Here is a 16,929-nt window from a genome sequence, read left to right on the forward strand (position 1 = left end):
AAAGTGCAGAGAAGAGCCACCAAATTAATAAAGGGGATGGACAATCTAACTTATGAGAGGCTAGCTAAAATTAGATTTACATTAGAAAAAAAGGCGTTTAAAGAGGGGATATGATAACTACAGTATATACAAATATATTCGGGGACAGTACAAGGAGCTTTCAGAATAACTATTCATCCCAAGGGCAGTACAAAGGACACAGGGGCATCCCTTTTAGGTTGGAGGAAAGGAGATTTCACAAACAACAAAGGAAAGGGTTCTTTACAGTAAGGGCAGTTAAAATGTGGAATTAATTACCCATGGAGACTGTGACGGCAGATACAATAGATTTGTTCAAAAAAAGGTTGGACATTTTTAGAAACGGAAAGGTATACAGGGATATACCAAATAAGTAAACATGGGAAGGATGTTGATTCAGGGAGTAATCTGATTGCCAATTCTTGGAGTCAGGAACGAATGTATTTTTCCCCTTATGGGATATCAGTGGATGATATGTCACTGGGGTTTTTGTTTGCCTTCCTCTGGATCAAAATAGTGTAAGTACGGATATAGGATAAAGTATCTGTCGCCTACATTTAGCATAGGTTGAACTTGATGGACGCATGTCTTTTTTCAACCTCATCTACTTTGTAACTATGTAAACTAGACAAACCTGCAAAATATAGTGTTCTGATTTATTGCAACAGAGGTGATGGCCCCTCCAAGATGAGCATGGTGCTTCTTCAGGTGGGCACGGACTTTAGGGTGTTGCCTTTTGCTATATCTTCTAACAAAACAGCTTTGTGAAACAGATTTGTCACTTACCCTTCAATTTCTTTGGATCTAGAAACGGTCTGAACCAAAGAGGGGGGGAAAAAAATAATGCACGTTTAGTTTAACAAATACAAAACGTACATGTTATCAAGTCAAATGTAGAATTTCGACTGAAGTTGCCCATTATGTTTTTAAATATTTATTTTAGTTTTTCTTATTTAGAAGCCACTTATGAAAAGAGTCCCTAAACAGCCATGTTACTTTCAAATTGCCGTCCACTGCTAACACAAAAATAAATCAATAGTGTGTTGTACAGTAGTGATCCCTTGATAGTACAATTCTGGTCATCACTGGAATAGAACAAGGCCCCTATGTGAAGGAAACAGGAGACATGCTGCCACTATTAAAATTAAAACACAATAGAAATCGGTGGCCGTAAAGATAATTTGTTTAAAGGAAACACATTGATAAACTCGAATTTAACTTTTTTTCTTTACTCCTTGAGAGAAGTGTCCAATACTTTTCATTTGTGACTGGCAAGGGCTGTACATCAGAGATGAAACTGGACAAACGGCCTGTGGTTTCTAGAATGTAATAATGATAACCCGTTTAAAAATGTAAGCTTTGAAGTCATTTATAGACCTCTGGTGTGGGGGACAACGGAATAAACACCGCACAATGATTGTTGTGGTGAAATTTCAGGGTCAACGTTTTGGAAATTCAATTTTTTTTTTGTCCTGGGAATTAATAGGCTTTACACTTTATGCAAAGCTATTCACATGTATTACTGATGTTCACCGACAACCTAAAATTGCAAGAGGAGACCGGATAATTTTTCAACAAATGCAGGGCTTGAAAAAGCTCAAATTACATATGGTTGGTATGTACAGTAGCAGTTTTGTAGTACTGCTCCTTTAAGATTGCAAGATCAGCGCAAGTCACAAACCGATGGGGGGAAAAAAAAAAATCCATATGTGTTGTATATATTCTACTGTCCAGCTCTGCTATATGCTGTATTGCACTGAAGGATAGTCACGATTTAATCCAGACTCTTGCTGCTGAAAAGATTGCAAATCCGTAAAGACAATTGATTTGGTAACATCTCTTAAAATATAGAGGTAAACAAACTATTTAAGGATTAAAAAAAAAAGAGTTGGTAAAAAAACCTAACATTGAACCAAATCTGCAAAAAATTTACAGGTGACATGTAAATTAGTTTCAGGTTAGGCTCCTTATTAGATAAACAAGAGGCCCTTTTTAAGTGTGCCAATGCCAAAATAAGTCATTTTAAACCATTCATATTCTGTCCTCACACAGAGTTAATCTAAGGTTCTATCATAAAAGTCACTTTTATCAGAGCAGATCACCTTACTATTAAAGCCACACCCCAAACATGGAGAACAAATTGCCCTGGGAGTTTAGTGTGCTTCACAACTAACACACAATGAAACCTCTGGGTGCAAAGTGTATATAACAAGTAAACAAAACACACTTCAGTGCCTCACACTACGCCACATTTACACCTGGATTCGTTTCCCCAACACGGTTAGAACAAGCAGTCACACGTTGGGTCCAAATCTCACATATATGTGCTGTGCAATACAGTAAAATGACAAGCTCTCAAACAACTGTAGAGAATGTAATGCGTGCTTAAGATATGCTTAATGGCTTTTCAAATTTAAAATGAAAGGGTAACATCAGAAAGCACACCAGAAATGGCTTGGTATATACAATATGCCGCTTTTGGAAAGGTATCGTGACTAAGTGACGTGAGAATGCCACAGTTGCCGGAGCTGAATTGTTAGAGCAGGAGAGAGCCATCTCCAGTCCTCAAGAGCCACCAACAGATCAGGGTTTCAGGATATCCCTGCTTCAGCACAGGTGGCTCAGAGGCTCAGTCGAAGACTGCCCCACCAGTGCTTAAGCAGGGATGTCCTGAAAACCTGACCTGTTGGTGGCGATTGTCTCGTGAAATTAACTCAAGATCGGGGGAGCACTGCTTAGAAAAGCTCAGCGCCAGTGGGTTTTCCAACTAATTTGTCAGCATGACATGGTATCAAAGAATACAGCCGTTTTCAAAGACATGTCTACTTACTATTGATTTCAAGAAGCCAAGTAGATGGTAAATACAGCATTTAAGCTTCTCTGTGGAAATCTTAAATAATGAATTTATGATCAAGTTAATGATGAATTTTCAAAGGGGCAGTCCCACATACAGTAGCACCAAAAGGCTAATGGCAGTGGCATGTTTTATACTATGCTGCTGCTGCACAAATAAAAGTAAAATAATAATAAAGAAATGTAAAGCAATTGTTTAGGGTTCTGGTTGTTTTAATTAAAACTTTGAATGTTTCTACATTTAATGCTGGAAGATTTTAATAATCTTTATCTAATCTTTCACAAGGCTGACTGTGTCTACATATAAATTGTCAATCCTCACTTTGCCTGTTTGTTCAGTGTAGAACAAACAGATGAACAAGACTTTATTGCACAGGGACGTTAGTGAAAAGAAGTACTGTGCAAACAGAATTTACGTGGCATTGCTCTTTACCATGGTTTTCTCCCTTCTTCACCACGGGTTAACACATTTAATAACTGTGGGCAGAAGAGTTTTAAACATGCAAGAAGATTTGTCACCTTTTAATAATGAAAGCTAAATGGGATTTGTTGTCCAAGATCTGATTTACTGTTTCAAGATCATAGCTTGCTGGATCTCCCATTGCGACTTCGGGTGGAAGCCCGCCCACTGAAACAGCAGTCGGGTCCTTTGTCATCTTGTCATAGGGCACAGGCACTGGGGTTGATTTTCCTAAAGCTTTACCTGAAACGGGAAGAAGGGAAAGAGAAAAGCATGTCAGCCAGGCACGTTTATCTTTCACGTGTTAGTTTAGCATTTTGGGGATGAAGATCTGAACAAAAGTAGCATCAACTGCAGATACAGTGTAGGTAAATATTCTTTTCAACAAATGATCAAATATTATAGCGAGTTATCTCTATACACGTTACAGATTTGGGAAAATGTGTTAATAACATTAGTATTATTTTTCTCACATCAAGCATCAGTGAAGCAAACTTAATAAAGAGCAATGCTGCAGTCCCCATATGACGTTCTATGTCACACACCTCTCTCGCTCATGTAGATCAGGTAAATAGGCCACACACACACACACACACACACACACACACACACACACACACACACACACACACACACACACACACACACACACACACACACACACACACACACACACACACCTTATTCAAAGCTATTTACATGTATTACTGATATTCACTGACTTGATCTAAGATTGCAAGAGGGGGCATGATCATTTTTCAACATATGTAGGGCATGAAAAAGCTCCCAAGTTTAATGATCTTCGTTTCAGACTTTGAAGAAAGTATGGGAGTAGTAAAGATAGAGGCTCTCCATCACATGTGTTCCCAGCAGAGATAAGTAACAGAAAGCAAAAATGAACATAACATACACCACAGGCATATGATATATAGACTGCAAAGTACCATAACAAATGCAAAACAAGTCCTCCACTGATTTTCGGAGAGTTTCAATTTCTGCGCCGTCTGCATCCACCTTAGGTGACTTCATGACATGTAGTTCTGGAGCGCGCTCCTCCTCCAAACGACCTGAAAAAATACATCAGAAAAAAAACCCAACCCTTAATTTAAGTAAACTCTTCGTGCTAAAGAATACACATGGATTACCATTTGCAGGCATTAACATGCATGGACAGCATTTCTTGTATAGGGCCATAAGCGATCGTAGCTCCTGGACTCTGGTAAAAAGTACTTAAGTGTTGGTGATTTAAAATAAAAGAAAGAGCTGTGAACAAAGTGAGCTACATTCAAGTCTCCTTTGGTGTATGTGACCCCGTCACATACCAGAGCCTGAGGTACCAAAAAACTAATGCATCTGCAAGCTCTAAATATTCAGACGGGTGGGCCCTCCGCCTGACAGTTGTGGTGAAGAACGCAGGAGGGACAAAGGACGACAAAATACTAATGAATGTTCTGGCAATGCTTGGGTCCGACATTTTGAGGTGAAACATGTCTGACATTACATTGGAATTGTTTTGATATTTTTGCATTCCGTGATCATTTGATCTTTGGCCCTCTGCCACTGATTTTGTACGCCAACGACTGTCGCAAGGAGGCTAGACTAGAGATGTGAGAACTTGCCATACAGGTTAGCGAACTTTATGAATTTCAAACCTTTGTTCAGTAATGTTTTTTTTTTTTTGTTTTTTTTAGCTTAAATCCAAAACGTTTTCTTAGGCTTAAAAGTCAATGGGCATTGCATGTTCCAATTGTTTGTATTACTGTCGCTATCGACTATCGCTATCAAACTTTTTTGGAAAGTGCGTTTGGAACAGCGGTGAAGCGATTCTCAGCAAGATTTCACATCTCTACTCCGGACACTAATTCAGTATATTTAAGAAGGAGCAAAAGATGGCAGTATCGCACTTACAAATTAGAATAACTAAAGAGAGGATCAAAACATAGGCAAGTATGATCAATTTTTCATTCATATTTTCAGCATGACCTTTTCTCACTTTACATTCGAGTGCTGCCATCTTTTTCATTGCTCATCAGAACATTAGGGAAATAGATTCCAGCACCCAATCCTCGTTTTCCATTTGAAACAGTTTTCTCCCTTTACAGGCATTTTAATAATAGATAGCAGGCACAAATATACTTGTCTTTTTAAAAAGGGAACTGAACTATCTGAATAGACCAATAGTTGAAGATCATTACAGTAACATCGATTGGAACTTTAAGTAACTTACAATATTGTATAAAATCGGTCTGTAAATCCTTCCTTGTATCAACAAAGGCTCTTCCTCTCTCGCTGCCAACTATCAGCACGTCTGAATCGTACACAGCAATACAGGCTACTTCTGCCTTGACCTTGGCAAGTTCCTTACACTGAATGAGAACAAAAAAGATATATTATATTATATATAGACACACACACACACACACTTCAGTATTACGTGAAGTTCATAAGCCAAGTGTTTTTTTTATTTTTTAACTCAGCCATTAGAAGATAACAGTAGCAAATACAAACTATATAAATAAAGACATACAAATACAAATGAGGGGGGCATTATATTAATGCATAACAATAGCCAGGAAGCAAGGTATGTAGGAATGTAATCAATTTACAGGCCGAGTATAGGCAAAACAGGTACATACGGTATCATTCCCATGTTACGCTTTGAGAATAAATCATGAAACAGCTGTAAGATTCAAGGGGAAACAATAGTTATTTTACCATGGATTCCAACACAGACATAAGGTATGAAACAATCGGTTTGCTTTCTGTGGACGATTCATTGTAGACAGGTAAGGCAGGTAGTATAAATTGGGCCATCGTTCCTGTTAAAAAAAAAAAGTATGTACATAAATAAAACAAAATATCTTTATTTGAAAAAGCTCTGCGCTCTCTTACAATCGCCTCATACAAAAATCGGTATAGATAACTGTGGAAACACTTAAAAATGATTTCATTTCCCCCCCCCCATTACCTAATGTAAACTACTTATTGATGAGGTTCTATCAAAATAAACTCAAAGAGAACTGTAAAAATGAAAAGAACTTCTTACATTTGAGGGGAGAACTCACTGGAACGCAAGTAGGGGGTTTGCAAACTCAGAACTTAAATCCATAAATGGTGGAATTGTAGCAAAGATCTAATTACCGTTGGAATCTAGGTTATTAATACGAACACGTATGTGACCTCCAGGGAGACAAAACAAACATTTCCGTGTTGCGTTCAAACGCTTGGAAAGTATATGGGCTCCATGGGAATGCAGGACGCCATCAAACCCAGAACAAGCAAGCCCTATGAGCATGACTTTGTCACTACGTCATGGAGCCACCGGAGTGCCTGTCCCCATGAAGTAGTGACTATGTCCTGAGGAACTCAAGGGGTTAATATATCTGCGCTGCCTGGCACAGGTACAGGTCTGCACAATTTGCGACAAAACAATAGGACGTTTTGCCAACATTTGGCATCAAGTCACCTAAAAAAACTCTAGAAATTGAATTGCAAATTAAAACAAAATCAGTATTTAAAAATAAATTCCAGCAAACACAAATAACAAGCAATTGGGAATTGTGTTTTGTAACGTCTTTTAGAAACAAAGACGCTTCCAGTTTTTGCTATTCCATCCTCCTAGTAATTCTCAACCAAATTACTTAAAATATGGCAAGTAACTGGAGTTGGCTACCAAATATTCAGCCTGTCCTGAAGAAATCTCAGGGTCCATTTCTATCTGGATGCTTAAATATTAGGCATGGTTTTTGGGAAGTTTTAAAACCAGATCCTTCTGAGCGTCCTTTAATATTCTTATCACGTCAGTTTGTTAGGTTCTGGCAACTAATGGGATCTTCAATAAAGAAATCAAAAGCGTCGGCGTACCGCCATCTGCTTCAAGACAAGTTCATCCCCTTTGACGATTATGGCTTTGAAATGAACAATGCCAGTCTTCAGAGCTAATGGATTAGACCAGGGGTGCGTAAACTTTTCCCTGTGCGCACCCCTTCCTGCTCTCCTCGGCGCCTCGCGCTCTCCCCGGCATCAAATGATGTGCGGGGTCATGTGATGTCACGTGACCCAGTGGCGTCATTTTTTCACCGCGTCGCTGGAAGGTAAGGGTGTTATTATAGAGGCCTTGTGCGGTCCCCCGACATTTAATTTAAATGCCTAGGGGGTGAAGGGGGAGGAGATCGCGGGACCTCAATTAACTGCTGTTTTGAAAGTTCTTCTACCTACAAAGAAATCCAATTGTGATACCCTAAAATGGTACCAGGAACTTCAAAATAAATATGAGCTGGATCTATTGAAAAGAAAATACATCTACCTCACGGTGCTGCATGTATGTCGTTTTTATTGAGTAAAATAGCATTTATTGGCATTTCACAATCATTTCCAGAAGGACATGTTGAGGAAATTATACGATTACAAAAATTAAAATTGAACAGATGTGGAAATATTTTTAAATAGTTTCATTCACGGACACTGCCGTATTACCTCTCACAAATAAAATACATTAACTGCCATTTCTTTATTCTACAGCTTTTACTAAATGAATAAGAACATAATGACTTACACTGACCTCTTGTGCATTCTAAATATTCTGTCTGATAGGTGACAGGCTCAGAAGATGATTGTGTCAATGCTGCAAGTGGCGAGACATGCTCTGATGCATTTTTATGCATTTCATTACCCCCATTTTTTGGTACCTCGATTGCTTCTATATTAATGTCCAAAACATTAGGCCATATTTTGCCATCTTCATTTGCAAAAAGCTGGATGGCATCAGTGGGACAAGACACAATATCGGGGTAAATAACTGAAACTAAAAGGTTTGCTGTTAAGCCAGAAATTGGCTGTGACGCCCAGTTTCCTGCGTGATTCTGGTTTCCTTCCCTTTAAATTTCTCTGCTTCTTCTGTCTGTGGTATCCTACTATGGAGGCCATTAATTTCTTTCCTTTCAAACGACTTCTCTTTGCAAACTGGCCCTTAAGCACAGATCTGCACACTTCTCCTTCTAATATAGTTGGGCGTATGGTAGGGGAAGTTTTTTTTCCAATTTTCTTTTATAATTTAATTTTGATCCTTGTTGCCGTAGCAAAGTGATCTTCCCAGAAATGAGTCCAACAAATGTGTGGCGACTTTGCTATTTGCCATTTCCAAAGCAGGACAAAAATCAACCCACCTCTTAAATCGGACAGGAGAATTGTCTCGACTGGGAAAAAACAAACGGACGTGTTCACTAAGTTGACTGCTGCATCTGCCAACAACACAGTGATACACCATGTTGCCACAAATATTTTTCGCCCTGAATACACGCACAAAATGAGCAAGTCAAAAATGTGGTGTTTCAAAAGTTCAACTCTGAAAGATATCAGCAGGCCTGGCAATCGCAAGGATCTTGACTCCTGGCAAACAATGTGTTAAATGATAGAGGAACATTTTTTTAAATGGCAACAGATAAGAGAATCATAGGCAGCATCATATTTTCCTTTAGTCCGGGACCTCATAGCAATGTCCATCCTGCAAACTACTGCAAGTGGAAGAAGGATCCCTAGAGATCCAATATGCCAGGGACCGAAACGTCAGGCATGTGTGTGTATTTTGGACCCAATAAACCATTTTTTGTTATTATCACTTGTGCTGTGCCAGTATATTGGATCTCTAGGGATCCTTACAGACAAACTATTTACCCTTTACCGTGCACCACACCTGCCTCTGCTGAGGTCTTTTTTTCAGTGTGCTGAGATATAGATATATACACACATACGATAAATGTTGAAAAAATGCTAATACAGATAGCACATACACAGCCATAAATAGACACATAGTATAAGGTAACGCAAGGTAGAAATTAGATATTGGTAAAAAAAAAAAAATAGTTACCATTCACAGTTGACTAGGTATGTTGTGCATCCGTATCTCACTGCCAGTGAAGATTATTCTCTCGGATTCTTAGTCGCTGCTGCTGCTGCCGTTCTAACCTGGACTTGCACTATATGAAATCAGAATTTGTTTCCAGCTTTGGTCCGATAGAAAAAACAATGCTTTCTTGAGGATCCAAGCTCTGTACAAGATGCATCAGTAACGTCTTCCCTTTGTATTCTCTGTGCTATTTTTCCTCTGTGTCGTCACTGTGATGTCCAGGACCAGAGATTGGTAGCTGCATGAAAATAAGGAAGCACAGAGGCCAAACAAAAATGGGTAATAAAGCCACTTTACAAAGTACACACATTACAGCTAATGATTTAAAATAAAATGTTAAAAATAATAAGACGCTTGAGATCCTGTGATCACATTAAGAACATCCTCCAGTTATAATATTATTGAACACACTTTATGCTAATTTTTTTTTTAATTTAGATATGCTGAAGAGCATGCACAATACAAAGTATTAACAGTGAACAGGAACCCTTAATGCTTTGTTTTTAATGTCCGTTCGTTGCACTCATCCTGTATCAGTACAGGACTATAAAGCAGATTGTGATCCCTAATCTAGCAGTTGTATGCGCTCAATAGGAAACCCTCAGGTGTTGTCGCTTCTCTCAAGTCTCCTCTACAGGAAGTTTTTCTCTGCTGTCAATCAGCTGCAGCAAAGAATCAATGACAGATCATTAGTGATTACAAGCATACCTACGATTATTTTAAATCATCTTTGTCGGCATTTTCCACAAGTCAATCCACTGTAAGTGAAAAGGTCTGCAGTACAGAATCCATCCATGTGGTGCAGGTTACGTTGGTTCAATGCCTTCATGTGAACAGTTTGTGCGTGTTGGGATCTTAGAACTAGTTCAGTGTTTCTTTTGGTTTTCTCAATTATACACGACGGAAGAAAGACCGAAAATGTGCTCCATTTCTTCTTTCCTTCGTAGGGCTGTTATATATTGTGCGTGGCCGTGCGCGCGTGCCTGTGCGAAGGCGCGTGCACGTGCCGCACACGTTTTGTGTGTATACTGTGCGCGAGTGAGGTAGTGTGTGTGTGTGTGTGTGTGTGTTTAAATACGTTTTCAAATAAATAAATGAATCCTTTAATAATTTTTTTAATAACATTGTACACGTACACACTTTCAGCGGCGGTAGTGGCGCAAATTCATTCTTTTTCTCATCTTCCCCCCTGTCGGCCGGTTACACTCGCCCTGCCGTGCGCGCGGCACCATTATAGAATGGCTGACTAACCTCAGCCAACTAAAACTGCCGCGAGCGCACGCAGTATAGAACCGGCCTGAACAATCGTGTAACAAAGCATGAATATGCTGGAAGAATAAAAATGGAGACACTATTATAGGAAGATTTTAAATCCTACACCTTGTACATCCACTGTCTTCAAGGTGAACTGCAGGACTGCACCAGCATCACATTAAATAAAGCTTCACAAAACAGCCATTGTTATTCCAAATAAGCAGAAGAACCCAAAATGAAGTTCTGTATGAGGTTTTGCAATAGAATTTCAGGATTTAAAAATCACTTTTTGGCAACACTTTATGGAAATGAAAAAAATTGTATTCTTCAACAACACAATTAAAATAGATCAAAAGCAAAATGTTTTCTTTTACCAGCTATGACTGCAACTTCGAGCCTCATCAGCGACAGTGTGGCTTGCAATGCATTGATTGGCATCCCGACAGCAGCAGCAACACTACCCAACATCATACATTGTACTGTATGTGTCGTAAACTTCAAACCAATTATATTGTATGTATAGTTTTATTTATATAGTGCCAACAGTGCACGCAGCACTTTACAGAGGCAGAGACAATAGAATACAGGCAAACATAATACTATAACTGAAACCAACAAAACCAGACAATAGGAAAGGAAATCACTGCCCCAGAGAGCTTACAATCTAAGTGGTATGTTGGGAGACTTTCAGAGACTGCAGGTGAGGGAGCAAGTGCTGTAGATGGCAACACGATGGTTGGCATGCGTGACTATGGGTGTGGGAAGTAGCAATAAGTCAAAGCTATTGAAAGGCTTAATTTAAAAGGTGTATTTTGAGGTTTGACTTAAAGGTGGGGACGGAAGGTGCTTGGTGTATACAGAGTGAGAGTGAGTTCCACAGGTAACGGCAAGCAAGGGAAAAAAGGTTTAAGGTGAGAGCAGTAGAGTTGAAAGGGGTGGAAAGGAGATGGTTATGGTTAGAGCACAGGAGACGAACAGGCACATAACAAGAGATCAAAGCTGATATGTAGGGAGGAGCAAATGAGTGGAGAGCCTTCAAGGTAAGAAGTACAATATTGTAGGTGATCTGAAACTTGACGGGAAGTCAGGAAAAGGATTTAAGGAGTAGATGAGCAGTGACTGTTCTAGAAGAAACAGAAGTAGATTGACAGAGTAAAGTACAGATCTTGGCAATGTTATGGACAAAGGCAACAAAGTTTAGCCAGAGCGTAAGTGTGAAAGGAGAAGCAAAGGGGGGAGTCAAATGTCACACCTAGGCAACGTGGTTTGACGACAATATATAGTAGCATTGTTTACTCTGATTGAAACATGGGATATTGGGTCTGAATTTGTTAGGAAATAAGGAGTTTTAGACATTGATTATAAGGCGGCAGAACACCACCCATAGGGCTATAGTCAGGAGGCAAAGACTGGATTGCAGGTCAGGTTAAAAGTTGATAGATATATCTGCGTATCATCTGAGTAGAGATGATATCCAACGTCAAAGAAGTCAATTAGGTCACCAAGTAATAGTGTGTAGAGAAAGGAGAGGTCCCAGAACAGAACCCTGAAGTACACCAACAGAGATCAGCAAGGGGTGAAGATGTTAGCAAAAGAAACTGAAAAGGAGTGATGGGAGAAGTATGATGAGAACAATGATAGAGCTTGGTTACATACAGTATACCAAGAAAGTGTAGAACATGAAGGAGAGAGAGAGTTCAACAGTTTTGAATGCAGCAGGGACCAATTAGCATACGCAGGGGAAATTACCTTGGGATTTTGCTTCATGAAGATCATTGCCTACTGTAGTACAGACAGACAGTCTCATTTGAGTGAAAGTGCAAAAAAAGGGCAGATTGCAGAAGGTCATAGGAATTACAAAAATTGATCATGCAAGAGAAGACGAGACATTCTAGTTGGAGGCAAACGGCAGGAGGGAGAATGGGCGGTATTTAGCTGTCATGTTTAAACAATGAGGGGAAGTGTAGAGCACAGTGAAAGGAGTGAAAGTGGGGACTAAGGAGCAAACGCTTTAATAAAGTGTAAGGGATTAGGATTGTACTGTAGTATATAAACCTCATATACCACCTACTAAGGTCCCAAAATATGAAGTGGTCATTAACACTTTGGTTGGCAAAATATTGGTTGGCCAACCAACTGACATCAGAGAGGGGAGCATGTATTATAGCAACCAATCTGGTGATAACATGCTCCTTACTCACGCGTTACACAACGGCCTGAAGCCGTGCAAAAGGTCTGAACACTTGCATAACACTACCAGTCGCCGGCGACGAGACTTGCGAGGTCGTTGCGTCAAAATAGAAGGAAATATGATTTTCAACAAATACTTCAGAAGTTTCCAATCAAGGGCTTCAAGCAAGTTGAAGATCCTTCATTGCCCGGTATGGATGCCTGTGCATTACAAATAGACTATTGGACTTTGTAAAAAAAAAAAATGTTGAGGTGGGAAGCGGGTTTCCTTAAGCCATTGGAACTTGGATAAAAAATAAATTAATACAGCTTTTAAACTGTTTCAGTGCCCTATAACGTAGCCACATCACGGGGGCTGATACTAGAGCAGCCCCATGAGGTAGTGGCTACATCATGGGCTTTTAGCTCGTTTTCTTGGGGAAATCATGTTCTTCGCTCCTGTGGAGCCCTGAACATGGTCTTGCAGGCACAGGAAAGAATGACGACTCCTCTGCCATCTTCAGTGACACCATGATCACGTCGCGTGCGTGTATTATAATATAAATATATATATATATATATATATATATATAAAAATATATTTACATTTTTCACATTGTTCAGTCTTTTTGTGCTATATTGGCCTAGACTCCTACTGGCCAATCTGTTAACCATCCCTAAAAAGGGGGAGGGGAGGAGAGTTGGTGTGTTGGGGGAGGGGGGGGGGCTTGTAATCATACCAAATGGATAGAAGTGTAGAACCAAAGTGATCCCAAAAGTCTACCTTTACTCAAAAAGAAATGTGGCAAAAAAGCATGCATCAACTCCCATCTAGTATGCTATTACAATTCCTAATAATTTAATAAGTGTGTGTCTCAACTATCGTGAGCTCGGGTTTTCTAACATACAGTTTCAGATACCTGAAAGTGTTGCACTTTTGAGGTTACTGCACCTGTTAACCAATCATTTAATTTGCGTTTACTGTAGAGAATATCTGACTAACTTTGCAGGTTTATGAGCACTTTTAAAATGGCTTTCCTTTTCTCTGACAAAAACAACAAGAGCAAGACCTAAGCTTGACCTATAGGAAATAGATTTCTTATAAAGGACTATTGTTAATTAGAACATATTCAATTGTAGTAATTATTTTCCTAACAAATTTGAATTATTAATGATGTGTTACAGACGCCTTATGCAGCTAGGAGGCTGGTTATATTACATGCAAAGTTACAATTAAGTTCCCAATCATCTTTTAAGACTAAATATTATCTGAAATACCAACTTCTCAATTACGCAGACTACAGGTAGAGTTGCCAGATGGCTTCTCCAAAAATACTGGACACAATGGTGAAAGGGCCGACGTGCTCCACACAGACACCGGTCACGTCACAATGTCCAGAAAGGTAATACCGTTATACACATACATGTCCAATATTACTTCTCATTTTTTACTGGACAGTGTTCAAATACAGGACAGTCGGTTCAATACTGGACACCAGGCAACCCTAGCTACAGAACTGGCTGCCCTGGTAACTGCATGCACATGATGGTCGAGAGGCGGGTGGAGCCCTTAAAGTTAGACATTAAAATGAGGCATGTGATGGGGGCTTAGCCACGCCCCCACGGAGCCTCAAGCAATAGTATAGGAGTAAACATTGGTATTACAGGCTGTCCAGCCAGCAGCTTTAACCCTTCCCATACCAATCCCCTGGCACTACACCAAGTTCAAGTGCCGGAGGCTCCATCCTGTAGGAACTGGTGAGGGATGAGGGGTTTTAGTCAGCTCAGTGCAAGCAGTCACTAGAGCAGCCACCCATCACTAGTCCCCCCGCGCCATTACGTCACCATACGTATCCGGGCCCGCCCACGCGGAGATGACAGACCAATTAGCGCTGAAGGTTGCCCGGTTATCACTCGGCCTGCCAACCGCGGCCGTTAGTAACCGTTATACCCAGAAGGGGACTCCCAACAGAAGAAGCTGAGCGTCACACCCTGGTATATCCAGGGACTCTGCACTATATCTAACACCCTCCTCTGCGCCTCGCGTTGTTCCTCAGGCTCCATCTTACCGATTGATACGGCTCTGGCGGCCCGGGTGTTGCAGAAGCCGGGGATGTCTGGACTCCGCGCAGCCTCCGTAGCGCTCTCCCTCACCTGCAGGATATCTCCCTGCACCACCACCCGAGCACTCTCACCGGCTCATCAAATAACCCCGCTACCAACTACTCCGAGCTCGGCAATACAGCTACCGCCCGGATGTGCCCTCTAGCACAGCCTAAATCGGGCTCCTTCATTTAATTCTCCTTTTTTTTCCCCCTCTCTCTCTCTCCCTTCTCTCCAGCGAGGCTTCAGTGCGCATGCTCGGCGGCCGCGTTGCACTCTGGAGGTTGTGGTACCAGAGGGGGCTCCTGTTCAGTGATGAACGTCGGAAAAGGCTGGGGGCGGGACTACAACTCCCGGCATCCTCCAAGGGGGACGCTACGTGCTTCTCATGAGAACAAAGCCGCTGCAGCGGCCTCTCAGTGCGCGAGCTGCGCCTGTAACATGGCTGTGCTGCTAATCCCTGCTCTGCCATTTTATTACTGCCCTGAGGGATTGTAGCCCGGGGCTGGCTCTGCTGCCTGCTGTCATCAATTCATTTTTGTGGCCAATCACACAGTGCACAAATATGAATTCTGATTTATTTTGTATTTATTTTCTTTACACTTAAAAATTATTTGTGTGGTGGCTCTCACTGTTTGTGCAGCGCTGTACAAAATGTAGTACAACCTAGAGGCTGTATCTAGGTATCCCATGTATTAAATATAACATGGAGTTTTTTTTTTTTTTTTTTTAATGAATTATTTTACTTTATTAAATATAAATCTGGTTTGGCGTAAACATTTCTCACATTAATTGTATTAGCAATGTGCTGCAGAATATGTATTATTTATACATTATATAATTATCTTATAAATGATAACTGATAATGAAATGGTTGTGGTACAGTATTGTTTTATTTTTTATTTTTTTACCACATCCTTGGATTCAGGACAGTCATCTTGGATTTTCCAAATATTTATTCATAAGTACTGCCTGCGCACGTGCGTGAGATAATGCAAATAATTCACATTTCTGACAAATGACTTTTACCTTGTAGAATTTAATACTGAATAAGTAACTGGTCTATAATTGTAAGCTTTGAAGTAATTTGAAAGACTCCTGAAGAGAGCAAAGGAAAAAAAAACAGCCCAGTGATGGGGAGAGTATTGACTCAAATGGTTTTGCTGAAATTTCAGGGTCAAAATTTAAATTCAGTCAGTTTCACTTCGATGGGCCAATAATGAAGTTGGTGGACATCAGATATTTGGGTTGTCCATGGGGTGCAAACAGGGTCCCGAGAGCAGAAAGTAGCAGGCTCCGTTTTGGAGATCCGCTTGTCCAGATAATTAAAAACAATGTTTGCATGTGAATGTTTGCTTCTTTAAACTTATTATTTCTCATTAATTCCAGGAAACAACAGAAATAAGTGTCACCCCTTAGACATAGTATACCACCTAAAAGGGTGTGTACAGGTCATAAAAATTAATTCGATTTTATTATGGCATTTGCTATGATTTATTATTTGTATGTATATGTCATTTCCCAGAATCCCTTGCTGCAGTGGAAGTGCTGTGTGCTGGGTGATAATGGTGAAAGACAGGGTTGCAGACCTGTCTAAGACATGCAAATGAATATACAGGAATATTTACTGTTGCTTTATGCTTTACTGTGGAGGGTTTTTGTCACTTTTTTGTACCCACCATAACCTTAATAAGTGTGGTGATTACCGACTCATCTCATTTGAGCAAATGCCAGCAACCAACCTCACACTGATGATACCCATCAAGGTTGAAACATGTCTGTGAGTGGGTTTACTGGCTTTGCATCTCCCAAGCCCTTGCTTAAAAGCTGTGTCTAAAGCAGCATGCATTGGCTAAGGGTTGCTCATGTAATGTGAGCTTGAGATAAAAGGTGGCACTGTGTGCTCATTTGCATGTAATTTCTCAGAATACCTTGCTGCAGTGGAAGTGCTGTGTGCTGGGTGATAATGGTGAAATACAGGGTTGCAGACCTGTCTAAGACATGCAAATGAATATATATATATATATATATATATATATATATATATATATATATATATATATATATATAATTCCATTTGCTATATATATATATATATATATGTGTAGAGGTATCAATACCGTGTTAGCCGAGCTTCAATAATCAAAAAATAAATAGATGATACCGT

General features: G+C 40.1%; 1 protein-coding gene across 1 annotated transcript in view; it reads right to left on the reverse strand.

The window, feature by feature from the left end:
* GTF2I (general transcription factor IIi) overlaps positions 1-15,053 on the reverse strand; it is a 68,607-nt gene extending 53,554 nt beyond the window's left edge. Inside the window, 7 exon segments of the mRNA XM_075589970.1 lie at positions 805-833; positions 3,391-3,574; positions 4,276-4,398; positions 5,559-5,697; positions 6,047-6,150; positions 9,198-9,474; positions 14,729-15,053. Coding sequence (XP_075446085.1) covers positions 805-833; positions 3,391-3,574; positions 4,276-4,398; positions 5,559-5,697; positions 6,047-6,145 — 574 coding nt within the window. The 5' untranslated portion in view covers positions 6,146-6,150; positions 9,198-9,474; positions 14,729-15,053.
* Positions 15,054-16,929: the final 1,876 nt, after the last annotated feature.

This window comes from Ascaphus truei, chromosome 3, assembly GCF_040206685.1.
Source record: "Ascaphus truei isolate aAscTru1 chromosome 3, aAscTru1.hap1, whole genome shotgun sequence".
Classification (NCBI taxonomy): Eukaryota; Metazoa; Chordata; class Amphibia; order Anura; family Ascaphidae; genus Ascaphus; species Ascaphus truei.